At 40.5% G+C, this 25044-nt stretch overlaps 1 protein-coding gene across 8 annotated transcripts in view; it reads right to left on the reverse strand.

The window, feature by feature from the left end:
• KDM5B (lysine demethylase 5B) overlaps nt 1–25044 on the reverse strand; it is an 83120-nt gene that overhangs the window by 26659 nt on the left and 31417 nt on the right. For 5 of the 8 annotated variants that reach the window (XM_078003028.1, XM_015119969.3, XM_078003019.1 and 2 more), the window contains exons 2-12: nt 24263–24340; nt 21863–21985; nt 20138–20308; nt 14725–14859; nt 12925–13021; nt 11341–11450; nt 8778–8936; nt 6739–6858; nt 4390–4548; nt 3299–3480; nt 635–797 (exon numbers count right to left, since the gene is read on the reverse strand). In XM_078003028.1, coding sequence (XP_077859154.1) covers nt 635–797; nt 3299–3480; nt 4390–4548; nt 6739–6858; nt 8778–8936; nt 11341–11450; nt 12925–13021; nt 14725–14859; nt 20138–20308; nt 21863–21985; nt 24263–24340 — 1497 coding nt within the window. Of the gene's footprint in view, nt 1–634; nt 798–3298; nt 3481–4389; nt 4549–6738; nt 6859–8777; nt 8937–11340; nt 11451–12924; nt 13022–14197; nt 14306–14724; nt 14860–20137; nt 20309–21862; nt 21986–24262; nt 24341–25044 lie in introns of all 8 variants that reach the window. The other 3 variants (XM_078003037.1, XM_078003047.1, XM_078003010.1) reach the window with 2 other exon arrangements.

Genomic DNA, 25044 nt, shown 5'->3' on the forward strand with positions numbered 1-25044 from the left:
GTAAGATTATAATACCGTATTTTCACTGTACCTTTTCTGTTTAGATACAATTAAATACACAAATCCTTACTATTGTGTTACAGCTATCTAAGGTATTCAGTACAGTAACATGCTGTACAGATTTGTAGCTCAGCATCTATACCCTATACCATATAGCCTAGATGTATAGTTGGCTACACCATCTAGGTTTATGTAAGTACACTCTATGAAGTTCACATGACAATGAAATCACCTAGCAATGCATTTCTCAGAACATATCCCTGTTGTTAGGTGTCACTTCATTTAGCAACCTCTAGACTTTTTGGTCTAGACTGTGAACCCTAAAATACAAGCCCAAGACCTTGAAATAAATTTTCACATACAAATATACTAAAACCAATGAATTGCAATTATTACTTGCAAAGGAAGGCTGTTTAGCAATCTAGTTACTAGCTGCAACAAATTAATTTTTATGGTATCTAAGGATCCAGTCCCACTGAGTAAATGTACAGTACGGCAGCAAAACAGCTGTTTCTGCTATCAAGTTATGCTATGGAAAACACAGAATCAAATCAACATCATAAAAAAGTGAATAAAAAGGAAAAAGAAGTGGTAAATTAAGCTTGAGTGGCAGAAAGATTAACCCAGAACATACAGGCACTTCATGAGTCATCAGGGTATTGGGGTTCATGATGGTCACAAGCTGATGGAGGAGATCTGGCTGGGACACAAAGAGTTCTGGAGCTAGTTTCTTCATTACATTTTCTAGCTGCTCAGCAGCATACCCTGGGACTCCATACCAGGTTTTTGGCTCACCCCTGGAAATAGATTATAAAAATAAATCAATCTGCAACACCAACACAAACAAAATGGGTTACCAGTTCATATTTTTCAAACTTGGCTTTGTAAGACTACGCTACAAAGGAAACCGCAAACTGACAAAGTATCATTAGAAATGTGAATGTGGGCCGGGCACGGTGGCTCACGCCTGTAATCCCAGCACTTTGGGAGACCGAGGCGGGTGGATCACAAGGTCAGGAGTTCAACACCAGCCTGGCCAACATGGTGAAACCCCATCTCTAACAAAAATACAAAAATTAGCCAGGCATGGTGGCAGGCACCTGTAATCCCAGCTACTTGGGAGGCTGAGGCAGAAGATTCAGTTGACCCCGGGAGGTGGAGGATTCAGTGAGCCAAGACTGCACCATTGCATTCCAGCCTGGATGACAAGAGCAAGACTCCACCTCAAAAAAAAAAAAAAAGAAAAAGAAAAAGAAAAAGGAATGTGATGTGAACATATGTAATACATTTTCCCCCTTCAAGTATGAATGAACAGAAGACTTTCCATTTAAGGTTCCTCTCCCCCCCTCCCATTTTTATCTGATTCTTTAGAAAATGCAGACACCTAGAATTTCTTTTTTTTCTTTTTGAGACTGAGTCTTGCTCTGTTGTCCAGGCTGAAGTGCAATGGCGCAGTCTCGGCTCACTGCAACCTCCGCCTCCCAGGTTCAAGCAATTCTCCTGCCTCAGCCTCCTGAGTGGCTAGTATTACAGGTGTGTACCACCATGGCCAGCTAATTTTTGTATTTTTAGTGGAGACGGGGTTTCACCATGTTGGCCGGGCTGGTCTCGAACTCCTGACCTCAGGCGATCCACCCACCTCAGCTTCCTAAAGTGCTGAGATTACAGGTGTGAGCCACCGTGCCCAGCCGGTATCTAGAATTTCTAAGAATATAAGGTATCGTATTCACTTCAGGATATGTTGTTACCACAGTTTCCTAAAGCAACTGACAAGGGAAGGCAACTCGCCATTTTTCTTTTCCCTTGCCCATTCTGGCAGACTAGGTTAAATCAAACACTAATAAGGCAATTAGCATTTCTAAGGAATTCTTATTCTTCAAAGGACTTTAAATTATCAAACAATTTATCTGTATCATCCCTGTGAGATATGGTAAATATAATCTTCATTTTACAGCTGGGAGCAACTGCCTAGGGAAGTAGAATTAATTCTATACATATATATGCCAATTCTCTTTCTTATGGTACATCCTCAAATTCCTTGTGTGAGGATTTGAGTGAGTTATAGATTTTCAAATATTTTTATATTTAGAAGAAAAATAGAGAAGAAAACAGATGTGAAGAAATGGCTTGAAGAGTTTAAAAAGTAAAGAAGCCCAAATATCTGCACATCCCTCCCACCTTGCCCCCTCAATGCACACACAAAGATAAGGCTCACTCTACTGTGCATAGTGATACCTGAATTCAGCACAACAAAAGAGAGGCTGGTCATCACACAGACCTAGAGGACACTGTGGTACTACTAAAATTCACACTTCTCCCAAAAGGGTATCCAGGCTACCACTGGCCATCAAATTACTTAGAATATGCTTTTTCTATAGGTAAAGACTTCTTTTTGTTTTGAGGCGGAGTTTCACTCTGTTGCCCAGGCTGGAGTGCAATGGCGGGGTCTCTTGGTTCACTGCAACCTCTGCCTCCCGGGTTCAAGTGATTCTCCTCCCTCAGCCTCCCAAGCAGCTGAGATTACAGGTGCGCACCACCACACCCAGCTGATTTTTGTATTTTTAGTAGAGATAGGGTTTCACCATATTGGCCAGGCTGGTCTCGAACTCCCGACCTCAGGTGATCTGCCCACCTCGGCCTCCCAAAGTGCTGGGATAAAAGGTGTGAGCCACTGTGTCCGGCCTAGGTAAAGACTTTTTTACTTCAGATAAAAACTACCTTTTCCCCCAGAAATATGTTGTTCTTGCAAAGTAGTGTGTGTGCAATTTCAGGGAATTCATGGATGCTCTAGGAATCTTAAGAACCACTGTCTTACCCGGGCACAGTGGCTCACGCCTATAATCCCGGCACTTTGGGAGGCTGAGGTGGGCGGATCACCTGAGGTCGGGAGTCCGAGACCAGCCTGACCAACATGGAGAAACCCTGTCTCTACTAAAAATAGAAAAAATTAGCTGGGCGTGGTTGCACATGCCTGTAATCCCAGCAACTTGGGAGGCTGAGGCAGGAGAATTGCTTGAACCTGGGAGGTGGAGGTTGCAGAGAGCCGAGATCGCGCCATTGCACTCCAGCCTGGGCAACGAGCAAAACTCCATCTAAAAAAAAAAAAAAAAAAAAAGTCTAGAGAACCACTGTCTTAACTTGTCAGGACACCTGTTCTAATAGAAGTGAAAAACCTTAGGGAAAAAAAAGTAGTTCATTACTCTTTAGACACAGTTAAGACACATACATCTGCACTGAAAAGGAAAGTTTTCCTATCCAGCTTGCATACTATTCATGGGTTCTTTTTGGAACTTCTCACCAGTGCAAGTAGTTAATTGAATAGCTCCAGTGGTCTTCAATATGCCAGCAGAATGAAGAAAAGCACATTCCCACATACAACCAAGGAAGTTTCATGCCACATATATCAGCAGTAATATGTGCAAGGACAGACTGCTCCATCACTGGCATGTTGTTCAAATTCCAGCCACTATCAAGATACTCCTAAAAATAAGACAAAAGAGGATAAAGGTTTAGCTATACAATGCTAACATTTTAGAACTGTTTCAAAAGGCCAGCTAAAAATATTCTCCTCCAAAATAAAAAAAGAAATGTGGAAGAAGAGGGGCCACCATGCTGACCTTCTAGGATGCTCAGAGATTTGTTTTGCCCAGTTTTGAGCTTTGTGTAAAGGGATTTATACAGCATATACTTTTGTATCTATCTCTTTTTAAATATATATAGAGGAACATAAGCCATGAGTCCACTTTAACAAAGTTCAAAATCAGGCAAACATCGATAGTGTTAGAAGTCAGGATAGTGATTATCCTGAGGGCATAGTGCTTGTCCTGAAAGAGGAAAAGTAGTGAAGGAGAGCAGGCAAAAAGATAACTTCTGGGGTGCTAGGAATATCCTATTTCTTGTTTTAGTTAGTGCTGGTTACATGGGTGTGTTCAGTTTGTGGAAATTCATCAGGCTGTATACATAATAACTATGTACTTTTCTGATCATATGTAATATTCTCAAAGAAAACTACCAAAAAAAAAAAAAATCACACTTTCCTACCAAGATAGAAATAGAACTCTTCCTAAGAATAGTTTGCTAGTATGGAAAAAAATACTCAAAAATATTAAAGTTCAAAAATAAATAGACCTGGTCTCAGTCCTTCAGGTTTTCTTCAGAAAGAGAAACCAAGGTTATAAAATCTGAAGGCAAAGGGTGGTAAGTAATTTTCCCCTATGATCACAATACAGGACATAGTTAGGACTAGAATTCTTCTGTAGGCTCTTTCTACTTTTCTTGAAATCATTAAAAATCTGGTAATTAAGGATTTGCTCAAAGTAATCATAAGTTACTTCAAGCCAATCAAACAGACTTTCAATACCTCAATTTCCAAGCCACTTATATGCCTACCTCTTCCTCGGGTGAAAGTTTGATTTTCCCATCTCGGACAGGAAAGCCACTGCCAAATTCCTTTGAGGCAATGTCAGCTCCATATTCCACTGTGACATCCTCCTCAATAGTGCTTACCAGTCTCCAAAATTCTTTCTCAACAAGCTCTGTGGGGACCATCTGGAAATACAAGGAATAGAAAAAATGAGTTCCCTCACAAACTGTCTGTGACCAATTAAGCTTAGTGATGGGAATCAAAGAACAGCACTCTACGGAAAAATTGTGTCTAGAATGTTCTATAATTGATCTTAGGCAATTCAGAAAACCTCTACTGTCTAAAAAGAATTCATGTTCCTCTATCACCAGCCATGCCACAACTGTAAAAGGGAGCCAAGGAAAGCAATTATTTATGACTTGGAGATATTTCTGTGTTTCAAAAAATGTAACATAAACTGTATAGTAATAATGGTTAGTTGTGTTTGAATAACGTATAGTACTGTACAGTTGATAATAGCACAGTAATAATGGTTTGTTGTTTCAATGATCTTTTATACTTTGAGATGCTTTCAAATACATAACCTGAGTCCATCCTTTCATTCTTTTCACTGGACCTGTCTGAGAGCAATGTAGGCAACCAACACAAAAAAGACAGTATAGGCCAGGCGCGGTAACTCACGCCTATAATCCCAGCACTTTAGGAGGCCAAGGCAGACGGATCACGAGGTCAGAAGATTGAGACCATCCTGGCTAATATGGTGAAACCCCATCTCTACTAAAAATTCAAAAAATTAGCCGGGCATGGTGGCAGGCACCTGTAGTCCCAGCTACTCAGGAGGCTGAGGCAGGAGAATGGCGTGAACCCAGGAGGCGGAGCTTGCAGTGAGCCGAGACTGCACCACTGCACTCCAGCCTGGGCGACAGTGCGAGACTCCATCTCAAAAAAAAAAAAAAAAAAAAAAAAGACAAGTCTATAGCAGTGATCCCCAATGTCCCTGTGTTTTTGGCACCAGGGATGGGTTTCATGGAAGGCAATTTTTCCATGGACCCCTAGGGAAGGGCAGGGCGCAAGGGCTGGGAGGTGGGGGGATTAGATTCTCATTAGGAATATGCAACCTAGATACTTTGCATGGGCAGTTCACAATAGGGTTTGCCCTATGAGAATCTAACGCAGCTGCTGATCTGACAGGAGCCAGAGCTCGGGTGGTAACATCTGCCCACCAATCACCTCCTGCTGTGTGGCCCTGTTCCTAACAGGCCACTGACTGGTACTGGTTCATGGCCAGGTGGGGAAGGGGTGGTTGGAGACTGCCAGTATATAGGATATGACAAAAGGAGCAATTTGTAGCAGCACACCCTTAGAATTAAGAGTCACCAGATTAAATGTCAATCTGTTGTTAATCTGGTGTAAATCTAGAGGCAGGTAACATTTAAACGTCTATCCCTCAATGTCCTCATCTAATATTTCATCAAAATATACAGTTAACCACAAATAGAAGAGGTTACATGCAAGTCATCAGGATTGGTTAAGCAAAAAATATTGGCAAATATAACACATATGGAAGTCAAGAGAACTGAAAATTCAAATGGAGTATAAATTTAAGTCCATTAAATAAGCAAACATTTTAAGTAACTAATAGCTGATGTTAGAGGTGTTGGGGAAAAACAAGTTCACTCATACATTGCTGGGATCCATAAATTGCTACAGCCACTGGGATGGAATGAGGGAGAATGACTCTCATCTGACTTCAATAATCATCCCAAGAAAATCATCCAATTAAAGAGTACTACATGCATTAAGGGTTTGCTGCAGTGCTTTATTAGTAGTGACAAAAACCATAGTTTAAATATCCAGAATTAAAGCATTACATTTTGGTGTACTCATTTGATGGAATATTAAATGCTGAATGGAAAATGCTTATGCTTCAAAGTACATAAAGGGGAATTAAAAATGGACTCATCCTGAAATTTATAATACTAACTTATGATTACATAACAATATACAACAAATGTGTTCCCAATGCATAGTACACTCCTTGGCACATAGCAGTCATTTAATACATTTTGTTAAGTATTCTTTATATTTGTTGGACCAAAACGATTGCTGATGATTTTCTTTATTAGTATTCTATTACTGGTGCTGTATGATCAGTGTGGAAGAGGTATCTTTAGAGAAATCCTAAAATAAAAAATTAGAATGCTTTTTAAAGTATTGTGAAATTTTAAATACCACAAAACAAATTAAAGGTTTCATTCTGCTTTCTGTGTGATAATGCCTAATAGAGTGAGGCCTCAACTAAAAATCCGTCTTCAGGTACACTTTTCTCCAAAAGCTATTAAAATCCTAAATCGAAGCAGTATATATGTACATACATGGACTGGCATGTTGAAGTAATCAGATTTGAACGCATCTGCCATTTCCCCAAAAGTACGGAGGGTATAGTCCCTGGCTGCTTGTTCAAAGCCAAATGCTTCTTGTGGCTTACTACATTCCTGAAAATAAAAAAGAAAATTATGTTCTAGGTGACACTGAAAACACCAAGTATACTTGGTCAATCATCAAGCTGGCAGATACAAAACAAGGCTTTGTGTATTCTACTGCTATGCTAGGTCTATATTATAAAAATAAACCTGCCTGAAAAATGTGGTTATTTTAATAAGCAAATGAAATACATTTTATTTATTTGCTAATGAGCAAATAAAATGTCAGTTTTAACAACCACAACTTGGATAAATTTACATACTTATAAGAGGCAGGCTAAAGATTCGACTTCCTTCAAAATCAAATAATGTTTTCAATACTGAAAATGAGAGTAATAATGTTCTCCTGGGAGTTAAAATTATAAAATCAACATACAATAGATCAAAATAGAGATAAACCACTTGATGGAAACAGAATGGCTCTCAGGCCAGCAATATTTGATTATAATCTAATACTGGGAGTTAACAGGGGCAGTATAAGCTGCCTTAGATCTTCGTGAGCCAACAGACTTAAATATTCCAGATCCATTGATAAGGTCATCCCTATTATAAGTTATTAAATAATTTATCTAACATCCATGACCCCCTGCCCTGTCCCATGCTTAATGACCTCCCATTGATAGAGACATCCTTATGTTGTAACATAGCTACACGGAAAAGCACTCAAACCTTTATATCCATGCTATACTTAAACCTCCTTACTATTATATTACAATTTAACCCTAACAAGGGTAATAGACTGACTGCTACATAATATTAATACAAAATAATCCTAATGGCTGGACGCAATGGCTCACACCTGTAATCCAGTCCTTTGGGAGGCCGAGGCAGGCGGATCACCTGAGCTCAGGAGTTTGATAACAGCATGGACAACATGGCAAAACCCTGTCTCTACTAAAAAATACAAAAATTAGCTGGGCATGGTGGTGCAAGCCTATAGTCCCAGCTACTTGGGAGGGTGAGATGGGAGGATCACTTGAGCTGGGGAGGCGGAGGTTGCAGTGAGCTGAGATCACACCACTGCACTCCACTGTACTCCAACCTGGGTGACAGAGTGAGATCCTGTCTCAAAAAAAAAAAAAAAAAAAAAAAAAAAAAAAAAAAAAAACCTCAAAAAGATAATCATAGATCCTTTTCAGATTTTACCAATGACAGCATGCACTATTAAAAACATCAGTAATCAAAGTGCTACATGAAAATGTCTCTATAAATGAAAAAAGCAGATTACTAAAATTACTTATATAATGTAGCTCCATTTGTTTAAAATAGAAAAAAGGCAGGATGAATATACACCAAGACATTAACAGTGGTTATGTATGCACTGTGAAAGCATAGCTCTACTTTTTAAGTTGTTCAGTGTTTTAATAATTATTGCAAAGAGCATGTAATGCTTTTTATAAGTTTTTAAAAAAAGATAGTTATTACAAATTATTTTCTGCCTCTTAACTACCCACATACCTTGTGGAACTCACTTCTAAGACCTCTTTCCTATTCAGGTCCATCCCAGTTTTCTTCATGGACCTCATTACTGTCGACTGCCAAATCTAAAACTCAAAGGCAGGCCAAATGAGGTGGCTCAGACCTGTAATCCCAGCAATTTGGAAGGCCGAGGTAGGAGGATTATTTGAGCTCAGGAGTTCAAGATCAACCCTGGGCAACATGGTGAAACCCCTCTGTACAAAAAATACAAAAATCAGCCAGGCATCATGGCATGGGCCTGTAGTTCCAGCTACCTGGGGGGCTGAGGTGGGAGAACTGCTTGAGCCAGGGAGGTTGAGACTGCAGTGAGCCATGTTTGTGCCACTGCACTCCAACCTGGGCAACAAAGTTAGTCCTTGTCTAAAAATAAAATAAAAAATAAAAAAAACTCAAAGGCAAAGAAAAATGCCCTAAAAAAATCTTCTAGTGTTACCTCTACCATTAATTATTACCTGAGCCAAACACTTAGGACACCTCCAGTCTCCCTTGGGAACATCATGGAGAGGTGGGATCAAGCAAAAGGTATGGTAACTGTCATCACAGCCATCACACAACAGTAGCCGGTCTTCATCATTGCCACTGCCACATAAGAGACAGACATACAGATCCACCTGTAGCAATAAAAATGGGTACAGAACAAAGGAACATGATCTATTATTTGATTTTCTAAAATTCTAGAAATGAAATGGATCTGAGGCATAATCTAGTCTCTACATCCTGCTACAAATGCTTCAACCTCTATAAAGGATACTTTAAATAAAAATGCTTCACTTTCTATGAAGGATATTTCACAATACCTCATGCATACCCAAATATAAGGTGGAATCTCCTAGCTTTCTCAATTGTCATATGTTTAAAGTTTGTTATTTAAAGTTTTTAGTAGGTTCCAAAACAACAAGATGCTAAGGTTACAGGCCAAGTGTGGTGGCACATGCCTGTAGTCCCAACTATTTGGGGAGTTGAGGCAGGAGGACTGCTTGAGCCTCGTAGGTCAAGGTTGGAGTGAGCCCTTATTGCACTGTTGCACTCTAGCCTGGGTGACAGAGATCCTGTCTCAGAAAAAAAAGAGAAAAAAAAGACACCAGGTAATAAATTACCAACCTAACCAAAAGTATAATTTGTGAAGGAAAATATAATTTTTCCATATTTAAAACAAAACTGTTTTAAAGTTCCTGGCACAGTGGCTTAAGCCTGTAATCCCAACACTTTCTGGGGGCCTGGTGGGACTGCTTGAAGCCAGGAGTTTGAGACCAGCCTAGGCAATATGGCAAGACACTGTCTCTACAAGAAATTTAAAAAAGAAAAATTAGCTGGGCATGGTGGTGCACACCTGTGGTCCCAGCTACTTAAGAGGCTGGGACAAGAGGATCCCTTGAGCCCAGGAGTTCAAGGCAGCAGTAGCTATGATTGTGTCACTGTACTCCAGTCGTCTCTAAAAAAATAAAAATAAACTACCACTTTTAATTCTAATTAAGGGGTCATGGTTAAGAAGTTCCCCTAATGCCCAGTGATAAGGCATAGTTGTTACTTTTTTTTTTTTTGAGACGGAGTCTAGCTCTGTCGCCCAGGCTGGAGTGCAGTGGCCGGATCTCAGCTCACTGCAAGCTCCGCCTCCCGGGTTTACGCCATTCTCCTGCCTCAGCCTCCGGAGTAGCTGGGACTACAGGCGCCCACCACCTCGCCCCGCTAGTTTTTTGTATTTTTTAGTAGAGACGGGGTTTCACCGTGTTAGCCAGGATGGTCTCGATCTCCTGACCTCGTGATCCGCCCATCTCGGCCTCCCAAAGTGCTGGGATAACAGGCTTGAGCTACCGCGCCCGGCCAGGTATTACTTTTTATCAGGTACACTGTATTCCCCCAAAAACTCGTATGTTGAAGTCCTAACCCTCGGTACCTCAGAATGTGACTATATTTGGAAATGAGTCCTTACAGAGGTAATCATCCAATATGACTGGTGTCCTTATAAGGACAAAGATATGTACAGAGGAAAGACCATGTGAAAGACAGCCATCTACAGCCAAGGAAAGAGGGCTCAGAAGAAATCAACTCCGCCAACACCTTGATCTCAAATTTCCCAGCCTATACAACTGTGAAAAAATAAATTTCTGTTGTTTAAGCAACTCAGTCTGTGGCACATCCTTATGGCAGCCATAGCAAACTATTACTCAATACTAGAAAGCTGAGAATTCAACTAAACGGGGAGTCTAACTGTTTCAGTATATTTACTGTAGCAAATAAGAATCTAGCTCTGTCAGTTTTCTGATTGTATTGGGGAGAGGGGGTGGGGCAGAAGGTGACATTTATGGAGAGAACACTCAATTAGAATAATTTCTAGTTCCATGAAAAAAAGCACTGTTTCAGGCTCTCAGAAGGGGGTAGAGAAGAACCAGATCCTTTCTAATGCCATCAGGCTTTACTTTTAATAAAAGTTTTCCACAGAATAAACAGCTCCCAGCCCTCTAACTCTGCCATGCCCTCCTCCCTACTCCCCACTGCTTTCCTTTGTTCCTTTTCTTTCTCTTCCTTCCTTCTCTACTTCCTTTTCATTCCTTCCTTCCTCTTCCTCCTTCCTTTCTCTTTTTTGTTCCTTCTTTCCATTTCCTTCCTTCCCTTTGCTAGCTGGAAAGTTGGAAAACACTAACTTGGATTTTTGAGCTAGCCTTCAGCTCATGTAGAAGGGAGCTAGTGAATTATGAGCAATTCTACGTATAATGAGCTAGATTACAGTTCATTATTATTCAGTGCTAAAACTGAATGTATTCCAGAAAATGGCAGTCAATGCCCCCTCCAGATGTTACTACCATCTTTATAGTACGATCATGTATTTCCTCATTCCTCATTTATTAACTAATACTACAAACTGACTTCAAAAGATATTTTTATTGTCAGACACTAAGTTAAACAATCTTATTTAAAGCACAAATTTAAGTTTAAACTTGGGGGTAAAGGGGATTAAAGAAAGGAAGGGAAGAAGGAAAATAGGAAAGAAAAAGGAGAAAGGGAGATGTCACTCACAGCATTGGTGGCCTTTTTAGATCGACTCTTGGGCTTTTCCTTCTCATTTTCTACAATATAATCTTTCCTCTCAATAGGTTCTTGCTTGATGCTACTCTTCATTTCTTTCTCTGTAGGAGGCAATCCAAAATTAGCTCTTTCTGTACAATGCTTTTTTCCACTTCCTCCCTCAACTGATCATCTCCCTCCCAAAGCACATACCGTACACAAACACAATTTCATGTGTGTTTTCATTTTAGTAGCAATAGCACCCAGTATACTTTATTCAAGGGCTCAAATGCTGATTACTTTATGATAAAATGCAAACTCTTGTGCCATTTAAATTTCAGGATGTAGGTTACTTCTGAAGATGTCTCTCAGGTTTGTATGCTTTCAAAATAGGAACTAAGTTTTCTTAAGACCAACACATAACATATACTGATGAAATCAAATTCCTCTTGGCCATGACTGTAAGAGACCAACAGTTCCCCAACTATACCTCCTCCATATAACACATTATCTCTCCATGATCTAAGATGACTTTCCTGGTCATCCTCCTGGTCTCCAAATTCCTGGTTCTGAAGACTAAGAAGTTTGGCAAAAACACTGGCTATCAATTACTGAACTATCATGTGGTAGGCAGTGTGCTCAATGCTTCCCATAAAATATTCAATCCTTCACAACAAACCCATTTCAAAGGTAAGAAAACTGATGTTAAAGTAAGTCAAGAAACATCTCTAAGGTTACATAACTAGTTAGCGGTTGTGCCAAGATTACTGTATTACTTTATATTGTACTTTCCACTGCATTGTGCTGCCTTTCCACTACCTCACTAATCCCTAGGTGGAACACATTTTATTAACTTCTTAATTTGTATGTGCCTCATATATAAGATTTCTCTTAAGAGAATCTCGGGTGCTGACGAGTTGATGGGTGCAGCACAGCAACATGGCACAAGCATACATATGTAACAAACCTGCACGTAATACACATGTACCCTAGAACTTAAAGTATAATAATAATAAAAAAAAAAAAAGAAAAAAAGAAAAAAAAGTGCTGTGAATTATAAATTTGATCTCTTTTAGTACTCTTTAAAGATGCAAATAAATTTCAGAATAACTTTAAAAAAAAAAAAAAAAAAAAGAGAATCTCAAATCCACCTCTCAGTGACTTACATCAAGTGATAGCCAGGCAAGCAATTAACTACAATTCAGATTTAGGAACATGTCTGTTTGCCTTGCCTGAAATAAATCTATTAGACACTCGGTCAAAGGCACCTATGTTTTTCACAAATTACTTCAAGTAACTGCGTTAAATCAAATTTCAAAGTAGCAACTCACTAGAGCTGAGAAACTCACCCACACTCCTAATATGCATACATATAGTTTCTGTTTCTCTCTGCCACTAGTCAGTTAATTATGAGAACAAGGACATTGTTGATATATTAAGATTTTATTTCTCAAAGCTCAACCCAGTGTAATAGCTGCTCTAATGTTTACTTTTTAATTTTTTCCATTGACTTTTTCAGCTTATAATGTTTACTTATGAATAGTTATTTTTACTTTATTTACTTTTTCTTTCCTATTCACTGATAAATTTTCTTACCATTTTCACATTTTGGAGTTGGACAACCCATTCGACGTCTCAGATTATGAGTTCTGGCTTCTGTTGTCTCCTCAGGTTCTATTTTAATATTCATGGCCTAAAAAAATTGTCACATATATGAATATTTCCTTTAAGAAGATATAATCTTTAAAAATCCAACTGGAATCTCAAGATGACTATATCCTACCAATTGCCTCTATTAACAGAGCATTCAAAACATACTTCTCTCTCTTCCTAAGGAAGAAAGCTCACCTTTGAAACTACTATTAAAGCATGGATGAGAAATTTTAAAATAGGGAAAAGTTGGCCAGGCACAGTGGCTCACACCTGTAATCGCAGCACTTTGGGAGGCCAAGGCAGGCAGATCACTTGAGGTTAGGAATTCAAGACCAGCCTGGCTAACAGTGAAACCCTGTCTCTACTAAAATTACAAAAATTGGCCGGGCATGGTGGCATGCACCTGTAGTCCCAGCTACTTGGGAGGCTAAGGTAGGAGAATTGCTTGAACCCAAGAGACAAGAGGCTGCAGTGAGCTGAGATCATGCCATTGCACTCCAGCCTGGGTGACAGAGCAAGACTCCATCTCAAAAAAAAAAAAAAAAAAATAGGGAAAGTCAAAGGATCAAGAACAAATTGTGGCTGGGTGAGGTGGCTCACACCTGTAATCCCAGCATTTGGGGAGGCCGAGGTGAGTGGATCACTTGAGGCCAGGAGTTTGAGATCAATCTGGCCATCATGGCAAAACCCCATCTCTAACTAGAAATACAAAAATTAGCCAGGTGTTGCATACTCGGGAGGCTGAGGCAGGAGAATGGCGTAAACCCAGGAGGTGGAGCTTGCAGTGAGCCGAGATCGCGCCACTGCACTCCAGCCTGGGCGACAGAGCGAGACTCCATCTCACACAAAAGAAATTTTAATTAGTTAGGCATGCATGGCATGCATCTGTAGTTCTGCATGGCATGCATCTGTAGTTCCAGCTACTCGGGAGGCTGAGGTGGCAGTTATCACCTGAGCCTGGGAGTTGAAAGTTGCAGTAAGCTATGATCATGCCACTGTACTCCAGTCTAGGTGACAGAGCGAGACCATCTCTAAAAAGAAGAGGCCGGGCGCGGTGGCTCACGCCTGTAATCCCAGCACTTTGGGAGGCCACAATGGGTGGATCATGAGATCAGGAGATTGAGACCATCCTGGCTAACACAGTGAAACCCGTCTCTACTAAAAATACAAAACAAATTAACTGGGCGTGGTGGCACACGCCTGTAGTCCCAGCTACTGGGGAGGCTGAGGCAGGAGAATTGCTGGAATCTGGGAGGCTGAGGTCACAGTGAGCCAAGATCGCGCCACTGCACTCCAGCCTGGGCAACAGAGTGAGATTCTGTCTCTAAAAAAAAAAGAAGTCTGAGAAAAATGGCTTTAACTGTCTTCTAACCACTCTGTTTAAAAAACCTCCTAATCTACATGTTTTCTAGCCTTAATCCCCATTAAACATTGCCCAACTTTGTGAGGGTAATGGGCAATCCAAGTAGGAACACAGAACACCAATTCTTCCTAAGGCCTTGACTGGTAACAAGCAGCAGTCTGTACAGGCAGCATAAACTTAGAAAGACTTCTTCGATTCCTTATCCCTTTGATGGTACAATTCACCCAAGTGTAAAAGTTGGAATACAAACAGCATCCCTTTGCGAGATTAACAAGGTTCAAAACTACAAAGAGCATACACATGAGAGAAATCCAGTGTCAGACAGCCATTGGTAATAGGGCTTGAGAATTCCTTCTAAATTAACCTCATGAGGCTCTTACCTCTGCTCTCATGCGTTTTGCTCGTCGGGCTGGGGGGCACGTTTCCGAAGGCTGCACAGACTGCCTCTGGGGAATATCATGGGGTTTGTACTCCTTGTCCTTAGTGTCTGTGGTCAGGTTTGGCTTCTGCAAACACTAGAAATAACAACTATACTGATAAATTCCTTCCCTTTTTAATCTTACAGAGTTTCAGTGGATTTTTGTAAGGTACATTTTACAACTATTTATCTAGACAACAGGCCTATAATTTTTAAAAATCTAAATAAAAATAAAGATAAGTCTGCAGTTACCAACCACATACATACATCTATAAAGGTTTAAAACATTTTAAAAATTTTTAACAGGGGGTTTTGCTTTGATTTTTCATTGCTGACATCATCAGGTTACAACAGACCATAGCTGTCTCAAGGCATTCCCAATAAACCACTTGGAATTATTTGTGCTTGCAACTGTCAGTTAATGGAAGGTCCATATTGTTAGAAAGGCCCCTTATAAGCTCCCAAAACAATTTTCCATATTAAAAATATCTCATTTTTTAAAAGTATTTGGAATTAAAAAAATAGGGAATCCAATATGTTTTCTAGATTTTACAACTGTATAGTTTCAGATATAACTAGCAAAGTTATCATCCAAAGATATCACCTGAATTGAGAAAACAGGTCATTTAACTAAAGCAGTCTTCCTCACTAGGGTTTCTATTTACCACAGTATATCCCTACAAAGTCTAACTCGCAAGGCAAAGATCAACTGGTAGCCCACAGCAATAACTTTGGTTCTGATCAAAAATGCACCTCTCTTCTTGCTTTGGTTTTTCTTTTGAGTTTTATTCTAAGCTATTAACACACCAAAATGTTGCCACTGAAGCTAATATGAATTTCAGGTAAGTACTACTCTTTCATAAGAGGACCCACAAACCTCACGAAAAACCTTTGTAAAAGTTTCAAAAGTAACCCTCTGGGGTGTGTTATAGCAGCTATATTTGGAATGAGATACATGGAAATAACAACCTTCCTGAAGCACTGACACTACGGGCAGTTACTACCATAGAATCTCACTAATGAGATTGGCCCCTTTCCTCCTCACATTTGCAGAAATACAGAGACGGGCAAAAGAACAAAAGAAAGTACAAAGCGACAAAATGATAAAATTTATTTCTGATAGTTAAGAAATATGATATACTATTTAAAAATACTGACTCATTACTTGTTAACAAGTAGTAAATCTACCACTGGTAATAGCACCCTATAAATATTAAATATTCTACTCATTCTACTTAAAACTACACATTGATTTGATCCAGAAAAGTTAACTATTATATTCCTAATAGTTAAGCATTTACATTCTGAAAAAAGTTGGTCAGGTGCGGTGGTGCCTTAAATAAAGTACCTTATTTAAGACTTACGGCTAGGTATAGTGGCTCACGCCTGTAATCCCAGCACTTTGGGAGGCCGAGGCAGGTAGATCACTTGAGGTCAGGAGTTCAAGACCAGCTTGGCCAACATAGTGAAACCCCGTCCTTACTAAAAATACAAAAATTAGCCGATGTGGTGACACATGCCTGTAATCCCAGCTACTCAGGAGGCTGAGGCAGGAGAATCGCTTGGACCTGGGAGGCAGACATTGCAGTGAGCCAAGATCGTGCCACTGCACTCCAGCCTGGGTGACAGAACAAGATTCCGTCTCAAAAAAAAAAAAGAAAAAAGAAAAAATTATGAGACAAACTAAACACCAATGACAACTGAGAGAAAAAAATATTTTGTTTTTTACAAAAAGTAGTATATAGAACATTGCCTTCTGTTTTGTAACAAGTCCTCAGTTGAGCATTTAGAGTATGTTTAATGAAAGCATGCAGAGGGGAATAAAACCTGTTCATCATGTAAATTAATCCCCTTTATGTATCCAACATACTTTCTATTGGAGACACAAAAGTATGAGTGATTAGGAAAATACAAATTGAGCTGAATTACATAAATTGTACTAAGTGGATGATCACAAATTCGGATACTACATATGTGGTTCCTCTCTCCTACTAGTTAAGTCTCAATGGTTCCATCATCTATGGTCAGCTTGGTTCTGTAAGGACTTTGCAGATCTAAGACAATCATGCCCTGTAGTTTTTTAGAATAAATAAGAAGAGCTTTATTATTTTGCTCCAAACCACAATTAAAAATACACATGATATGGTTTTATATCTAGTGTTATTAACATACAGATGCTAATTTTAACCTTTACTTGAGAAACTAGGACTTACAGGTGATTTAATATCATCATCATGCCATAACCACATCATCCCACAAAGGCAGAGCAATCCCTTAAGACATTTAAAAAACATGATGATGCAAGATTGAGGCCTCTGTTCCACTGGAACAGTGTATCAACTTTTCTCAAGCTTCCTAAAATTTAACTTATACTCTCCCTTCACCCTTTTGCAATAATTCCTTCACTGTACACCTCTGTTTTTCCTAAGTATATGTTCTTCAATTCTTCTCTCCCTAATAACTATTTCAAAAATCAGAAATAGATGTGAAAATTTACATACAAGGAATGTTCATCATAGCATTATAATAAAAAACTAGAATCGACCTAAACATTCTACAATAGAAGAAATAAAAATAAGGTCTGGCTATAAAAAATGGATTGCCACAGTCATTAGAAATCGCATTTTCAAAACTATTCAATGATATGGCAAATGCTCATATGATTAGTAAAAAAACCCAAGATGCAATGATGTATACATCATTGAAGAAGAGTACACTTTCAATTTGTGAATGTATGCATAAAAATAGCCCTGAGAGAAATAACAGGTGGAAGGATCAGGAGTGATTTTATTTTGCCATACTCTCCTCCTGTGTTTTTAAACTTTCTACAATGAATGTGTATCACTTCCTAAAACATACTTGGCACACAGTAAGTCACTCACAAATATCTACCTTTACTGTAGATGCAATGTTTACAAAAGGGTACCTTTTAAATACTTACTCCTTTCAACTCATTGATTGTATAAATATTTAAGTGACTTTTAACCATAAAACTACATTGCCTTTTTAAGTATATAAGTGACATGTTTCTAAAATGTTACAATCCACAAAGCATCATTAAAAGGACTCTCTCTTCCTTTATTCACTATAACTTCCATACTTAGGAAGAGTTCAAGAAGAGAAAATTAACCTATTACGGGTAACTGTATCTAGATGTGACTATGAGGCAAAAACGTTCCACATTCAACATTCTATTTTTTATTTTTGTTTCTTTATTTTTTGAGACAATCTCGTTCTAAGTCTTGTTCTATCACCCAGGCTGGAGTGCAATGGCGCAATCTTGGCTCACCGCAACCTCTGCCTCCCGGGTTCAAGCAATTCTCCTGCCTTAGCCTCCCAAGTAGCTCAGATTACAAGCGCCTGCCACCACATCCAGCTTTTTTTTTTTTTTTTTTTTTTTTTTTGTATTTTTAGTAGAGACGGGGTTTTGCCATGTTGGCCAGCCTGATCTCAAACTCCTGACCTCAGGGGATCCACTTGAGGCCTCCCAAAGTGTTGGGATTATAGGTGTGAGCCACCGCACCCAGCCTATTTTTTATTTTTTTAATTTTTTTGAGACAGAGTCTTGCTCTGTCACCCAGGCTGGAGTGCAGTGGCACAATCCCAGCTCACTGCAACCTCCAACTCCTGGGTTCAAGCAATTCTCCTGCTCCAGCCTCCCACGTAGCTGGGACTACGGGCGCGCGCCACCATGCCCAGCTAATTTTTGTATTTTTAGTAGAGACAGGGTTTCACCATGTTGGCCAGGATGGTCTCCATCTCTCCATCTAGTGATCCGCCCACCTTGGCCTCCCAAAGTGCTGGGATTACAGGCCTGAGCCATCGCTCCCGGCTCACACTCAACATTCTAAACAATTTCATCCATGGGCTCACTAAACATTCACATAATGTACTAAACAAACAAAAAAAAAGTTTTGAATGTCAGATTGGCCACTTTCTTCTATGCTAAAAAGTGTTAGGCAGGCCTGGTGGCTCACGCCTGTAATCCCAGCACTTTGGGAGGCTGAGGCGGGCGGATCACGAAGTCAGGAGATCCAGACCACGGTGAAATCCCCTCTCTACTAAAAATACAAAAAATTAGCCGGGTGCGGTGGCAGGCGCCTGTAGTCCCAGCTACTCGGGAGGCTGAGGCAGGAGAATGGCATGAATCCGGGAGGCGGAGCTTGCAGTGACCGGGAGATCGCCCCACTGCACTCCAGCCTGGGGGACAGAGCGAGACTCCATCTCAAAAAAAAAAAAAAAAAGTGTTCACCTGGAATCAATAAGGGAAAGAGGGAAGAAAAACAAATCTACTGGATTTAAGCATTACAGATGGTGTGTTTGTGTGTGTATAGTATTAGGACGGGACTTTGGTTAGTGACTTACCCCTCAAAAACTATGTTATTCTCTTCCTACCTCTCTACAGCACAGAAAACAATTCTTAAAATTATAGGGCTCACTGCTGTAGTCCTAAAATAACTCAAAGGGTGTGAATGGATAATGACACCCCTCTTCTTTCTACCAAGGCATGGAAATAAATGGGAAGCTTTTATAGTATTGTTTTACTTACAAGTTTTTAAGTGAATAATTTCACAAATACCATTTTGTCAGAAATGAACATGGCTACATAGGAACTGCTAGAAGAGGAACCCATTAGCTATGCAGCATTATAAAATCCCCTATCTTTACCATATCAACATTCTGACAATCTCCTAAAAAATCTCAGCTGGCAAAAGAGAATAGGTAGGTAAGTTATTTCACAGCTTATACCTTCATATGACAGCCAGGAATACTTTAGCTACTTTAAATTTAAAGAGAAGGCAAAGTTGTAACAAGTAGATAATAATCAACTCCTCAGCTTTTGACAGTAAAAAAATTTCCTCCACAATCTTATTCATTCCAGAAACAAACTTCTAAGTATAGTTGCTCTCAAAGCAGAACAAAAACACTAGAGGAAAAAACACAAAACAAGGTATTTTTTTGTTTCAGACGGAGTCTCGGAGTCTCGCTCTTTGCCCAGGCTTGAGTGAAGTGGCACGATCTCGGTTCACTGCAACCTCCACCTTCTGGGTTCAAGCAATTCTCCTGCCTCAGCCTCCCGAGTAGCTGGGATTACAGGCACCCACCACCATGCCCAGCTGATTTTTGTATTTTTAGTAGAGACGAGGTTTCGCCATGTTGGCCAGGCTGGTCTCAAACTCCTGTCCTCAGGTGATTCACCTGCCTTGGCCTCCCAAAGTGTTGGGATTACAGGAGTGAGCCACCGCACCCCGACAAAACAAGGTCTTCTAAAACAAGGTCTTCCAAACACAATCAAGGCCTTTTCATTTTCCTGAAAAGACAATGTACTGATAAGTAGTAAGATAAAACAGGTTAAGGCTAGCCCCCAAACTTACCCTTAAGCTGTCTCCGGACAGGAATAAGTTGTAGGGGTTAAGGATTCGTTCATAATGCCCTCTGATATGTGAGCCCACTGCTTTGCCAGGAGCAAACCCCATCTTGGTGGCAATTTTGGTCCATTTTCTATCCTTGCAAACAACTGCAAATCCACCTTCTTCTGCAACTAACTGTTAAAATAGCAAAATTAGAAACAACTATATGGAGTCACTTCTAATCGCACCTAAGTATGACTCCAAGGGGAAAATGTTCTTGGCTATGGTTATCTTTTAAAAACATGTTTTGCCAATCAAATATATATATACATACACACACACACACACACATATATACTCACACACACATATATACACACTACTAATTTTAAGTTAGAAATTTTAAACATCTGTCTTGACAACATGGTCCATAAACATTTTGTCCCCTCTAAGCTACTTTTCACATCCCCAAAGCAATCTTGTGGAAAGAATCAGTTTACCTAAAACTAAATCTCTACCAAAGAAGGGACTATAATACTTGGTCTTACTCTGGACTCTTAAATAAATCTCCAAAAACTAAAGACTAGGATGCATGCCAGCATGTTTGATGGAAAGAACGTAAAGTTCAGAATCAATTGGGCCTGGTATTGAATTATGGCTCAGCTTTTTTTTCTTTTTTTTTTCCCTGAGACGGAGTTTCTCGCTTGTTGCCCGGGCTGCAGTGCAATGGCGCAATCTCGGTTCACTGCAACATCCGCCTCCTGGATTCAGGCAATTCTCCTGCCTCAGCCTCCCAAGTAGCTGGGATTACAGGCATGTGCCACCATACCCAGCTAATCTTGTATTTTTAGTAGAGACGGGGTTTCGACATGTTGGTCAGGCTGGTATGGAACTCCTGACCTCAGTTGATCCACCCGCCTCGACCTCCCAAAGTGCTGGGATAACAGGCCTGAACCACCATGCCCGGCCATAGCTCAGCGCTTTTTAGCTTTTTAATCACCCTGAGCCTCAGTTTCCTTATCTGTAATAAAAAGAAATAGTTTGCAGAATTTTTTTTTTTTTTTTTTTTTTTTTTTGAGACGGAGTCTCGCTCTGTCGCCCAGGCTGGAGTGCAGTGGCGCGATCTCGGCTCACTGCAAGCTCCGCCTCCCGGGTTCACGCCATTCTCCTGCCTCAGCCTCCTGAGTAGCTGGGACTACAGGCGCCCACAACCGCGCCCGGCTAATTTTTTGCAGAATTTTTGTAAAGTGTGAAAATGAGAAAAACAGGTGGCAGCAAAATATTCCACAAGGCTTCAAGACCTGGGAAGCAGAGCCTGATGATCCTCATCACTCAACTGACTTGAGAACCTCATTTTGCACATCTCAAAAAATAAGTTTCTTTGTTCTTTCTTTTTTGGGACAGCATCTTGCTCAGTTACCCAGGCTGGAGTGCAGTGGTGCAATCACAGCTCACCACAGCCTCCACCTCCTGGGCTCAAGGGATCCTCCCTCCTTAGCCGCCCAAATAGCTGGCACATGCCACCATGCCTGTCTAATTTTTTAATTTTTTGTAAAGACAGGGTTTCCCTATGTTACCCAGGCTGGTCTCAAGCAATCTTCCTCCCTTAACCTCCCAAAGTGCTAAGATTACAGGCGCGAGCCATCTGACTGAGCAGTAAGTTCCTTTTTAAGGCAAAGAAGATCAAATTCATTCTGTCAGTAAGATTATTAAATGAGTAAGATGGTAAGATGGTCATTAGCCCATTACCTTATTAAGCTGAAATAAGTCCAAGATCTTCCTCTCCACATGTGGAATTTTCAGAGTACTTCCCTGTAACTCCCAGTACTTCGCGATCTGGTCCAAGAAATTCAATTTTACTCGAGTTTGAGCCTAAAAGACAAAGAATTGATTGAGTTTTCATCTCATTTAGCTTATTTTAAAGCTCCTATTACCTGCCCATGTGATATTTTGTTTCACAGAATATTTAAGTACAATACCGTTTTAAAAAAAATTTTTTTAATTTAATGCTCTTTCAGCAGAACCATATAATACCACTTTCTAAATTCAATGAGAAACAGCCAAAAATACAGAGAATATAGCTGGTTAAATAATTATACATGGCCAGCTGGGCACGGTGGCTCACACCTGTAATCCCAACACTTTGGGAGGCCGAGGCAAATGAATCACAAAGTCAGGAGTTCAAGACCAACCTGGCCAACATGGTGAAACACCCATCTCTATTAAAAATACAAAAATCAGCCAAGTGTGGTGGCGCTTGCCTGTAATCCCAGCTACTCAGGAGGCTGAGGCAGAAGAACAGCTTGAACTCGGGAGGCAGAGGTTGCAGTGAGCTGAGATCACACCACAGTACTCCAGCCTGGACGAGACAGCAATACTCCATCTCAAAATAATAATAATTATACGGCTGGGTGCGGTGGCTCATGCCTGTAATCCCAACACTTTGGGAGGCCGAGATGGGTGAATCATGAGGTCAGGAGTTCAAGACCAGCCTGGCTGACATGGTGAAATCCCGTCTCTACTAAAAATACAAAAAATTAGCTGGGCGTAGTGGCAGGCGCCTGTAATCCCAGCTACTCGGGAGGCTGAGGCAGGAGAATTGCTTGAACCTGGGAGGCAGAGGTTCATGAGCCAAGATCATGCCACTGCACTCCAGCCCAGATGACAGTGCGAAACTCCGTCTCAATAAAAATGAAAAATAAAAAAATAATAATTATACATGGTCGGGTGTGGTGGCTCACACCTGTAATCCCAGCACTTTGGGAGGCCAAAATGGGCAGATCACTTGAGGCCAACAGTTTGAGACCAGCCTGGCCAACATGGTGAAACCCCATCTCTACTAAAAACACAAAAATTAGCTGAACATGGTGGTACACGTCTGTAATCCCAACTGCTCAGGAGGCCACAGCAGGTGAATCACTTGAACCTAAGAGGCAAAGGTTGCAGTGAACTGAGACTGTGCCACAGCACTCCAGCCTTGGTGACACAGCGAGACTCTGTCCCCCCCCCAAAAAAAAATATATATATATATATATCTCCCCCCACCCCCCTCCCACACACACATTAACTCAACAAAAATTTAATTCAGGCCAGGCATGGTGGCTCACGCCTGTAATCCCAACACTTTGGGAGGCCAAGGCAGGTGGATCACCTGAGGTCAGGATTTCAAGACCAGCCTGGCCAAAAAGGTGAAACCCCATCTCTACTAAAAATACCAAAATTAGCCGGGCTTGGTGGCACACACTTGTAATTCCAGCTACTTGGGAGGCTGAGGCAGGTGAATCACTTGAACCCAGGAGGCAGAGGTTGCAGTGAACCAGGATCATGCTGTTGCACTCCAGCCTGGGTGACAGAGCGGGACTCCATAATAAAAAAAGTAAAAATCTTAAGTGACTTTAAAAAAAATTTAATTCAGCCCCTACCACGTGACAGACAAGGAATTAAACACTCAGTAAACCTTCCTGTGATGTAAGTAGGCACTCTGAAAGGAACTTAAGTAGTACTGTAAGCACAATTCCATATTATTGTTTAAAATTATATGACAAGTAAAGAAGCTTTTATATGCCCAGCTTTGGGAGGCAGAGGCAGGAGGATCACTTGAGCCCAGGAGTTTGAGACCAGCCTGGGCAACATAGGGAGACTCCATCCCTACAAAAAAAATACAATTTTGTGTGTGTGTATCTTCACATATGTAAATATGTATGATACAGGGTCTTGCTCTGTTGCCCAGGCTGGAGTGCAGAGTGCAGTGGCACAACCATGGCTCACTATAGTCTTGACCTCCCAGGCTGAAGCAATCCACCCACCTCAGCCTCCTGAGTAGCTGGAACTATAGGCACACACCATCATCATCACACCTGGCTAATTTTTAAAATTATGTTTTACTAGAGACAGGGTCTCAGTATGTTGCCCAGGCCAACCCTCCTGCCCCAGCCTCCCTAAGTGCTGAGATTACAAGTGTGAGTCACCATGCCTAGCCAATTCGATACTTTAAAGACCTGTTCTCTACAGAAATATTCTTATTTGCTCAAATACAAATCTAAAAACAGATTTACAATGGTGATTCTATAACAATTTTAATATGTCCTAATAATTTCAAGGAGGGTCCCCCTGGAATACAGGCAAACAGAACACTAGTGAAGACATTACCTCCAATTCATTCAGTCTCTGGATACGTGGCGTAAAATGAAGTTTATCAACATCACATGCAAATGGTGGCTGCCAATCCTAGGAGAAAGCAAAGGCTCTTATTAGAGTAACTTGTAAGTATTTGAGATTTAAAATTTTGTTTTACAATTAAAACCCAGGTTAGGTAAATCTGATTCTAACCAGTCAAACAAAATAGAACACAAAGTAGTGGTTTCTCAACCTTTTGTCCAGGAGAACAGCAAAATATGTATGAACACCCTTTCCCAAATAAATATCACATATATACCTCTCCCCACAAATCTTCCCACTGAGCAATGTCACTGAGCCTGTTAAAAAAAAACACTCATTTAGGCAAAAGACACTTTGACTTCTGTATTACCATAGAAGTATCTCATTTTTTATATAACAGCTATATATCTATAACTTTAAAAAACACATTTAACCTTCCAGTCACATTAACTTTTTTAATTTTTTTTTTTTTGAGATAGGGTCTCACTGTGTTGCCCAGGCTTAAGTGCAGTGGCATGATCACAGCTCATGGAAACCTCTGCCTCCTGAGCTCAAGCGATCTTCCACCTCAGCCTCTCAAGTATCTGGGACCACAGGTAAACACCACCACACTCAGCTAGTTTTTTAAGGTTTCTGTTAGAGACGAGGTCTAGGTACATGTATTGCCCATATCAGTCTCGAACTCTACGGCTCCAATGATCCTCCCACCTTGGCCTCCCAAAGTGCTGAGATTACAGGTGTGAGCCACTGGAGCCTGGCCTACATTAACTTTT

This window comes from Macaca mulatta, chromosome 1 (genome assembly GCF_049350105.2).
Source record: "Macaca mulatta isolate MMU2019108-1 chromosome 1, T2T-MMU8v2.0, whole genome shotgun sequence".
Taxonomy (NCBI): Eukaryota; Metazoa; Chordata; class Mammalia; order Primates; family Cercopithecidae; genus Macaca; species Macaca mulatta.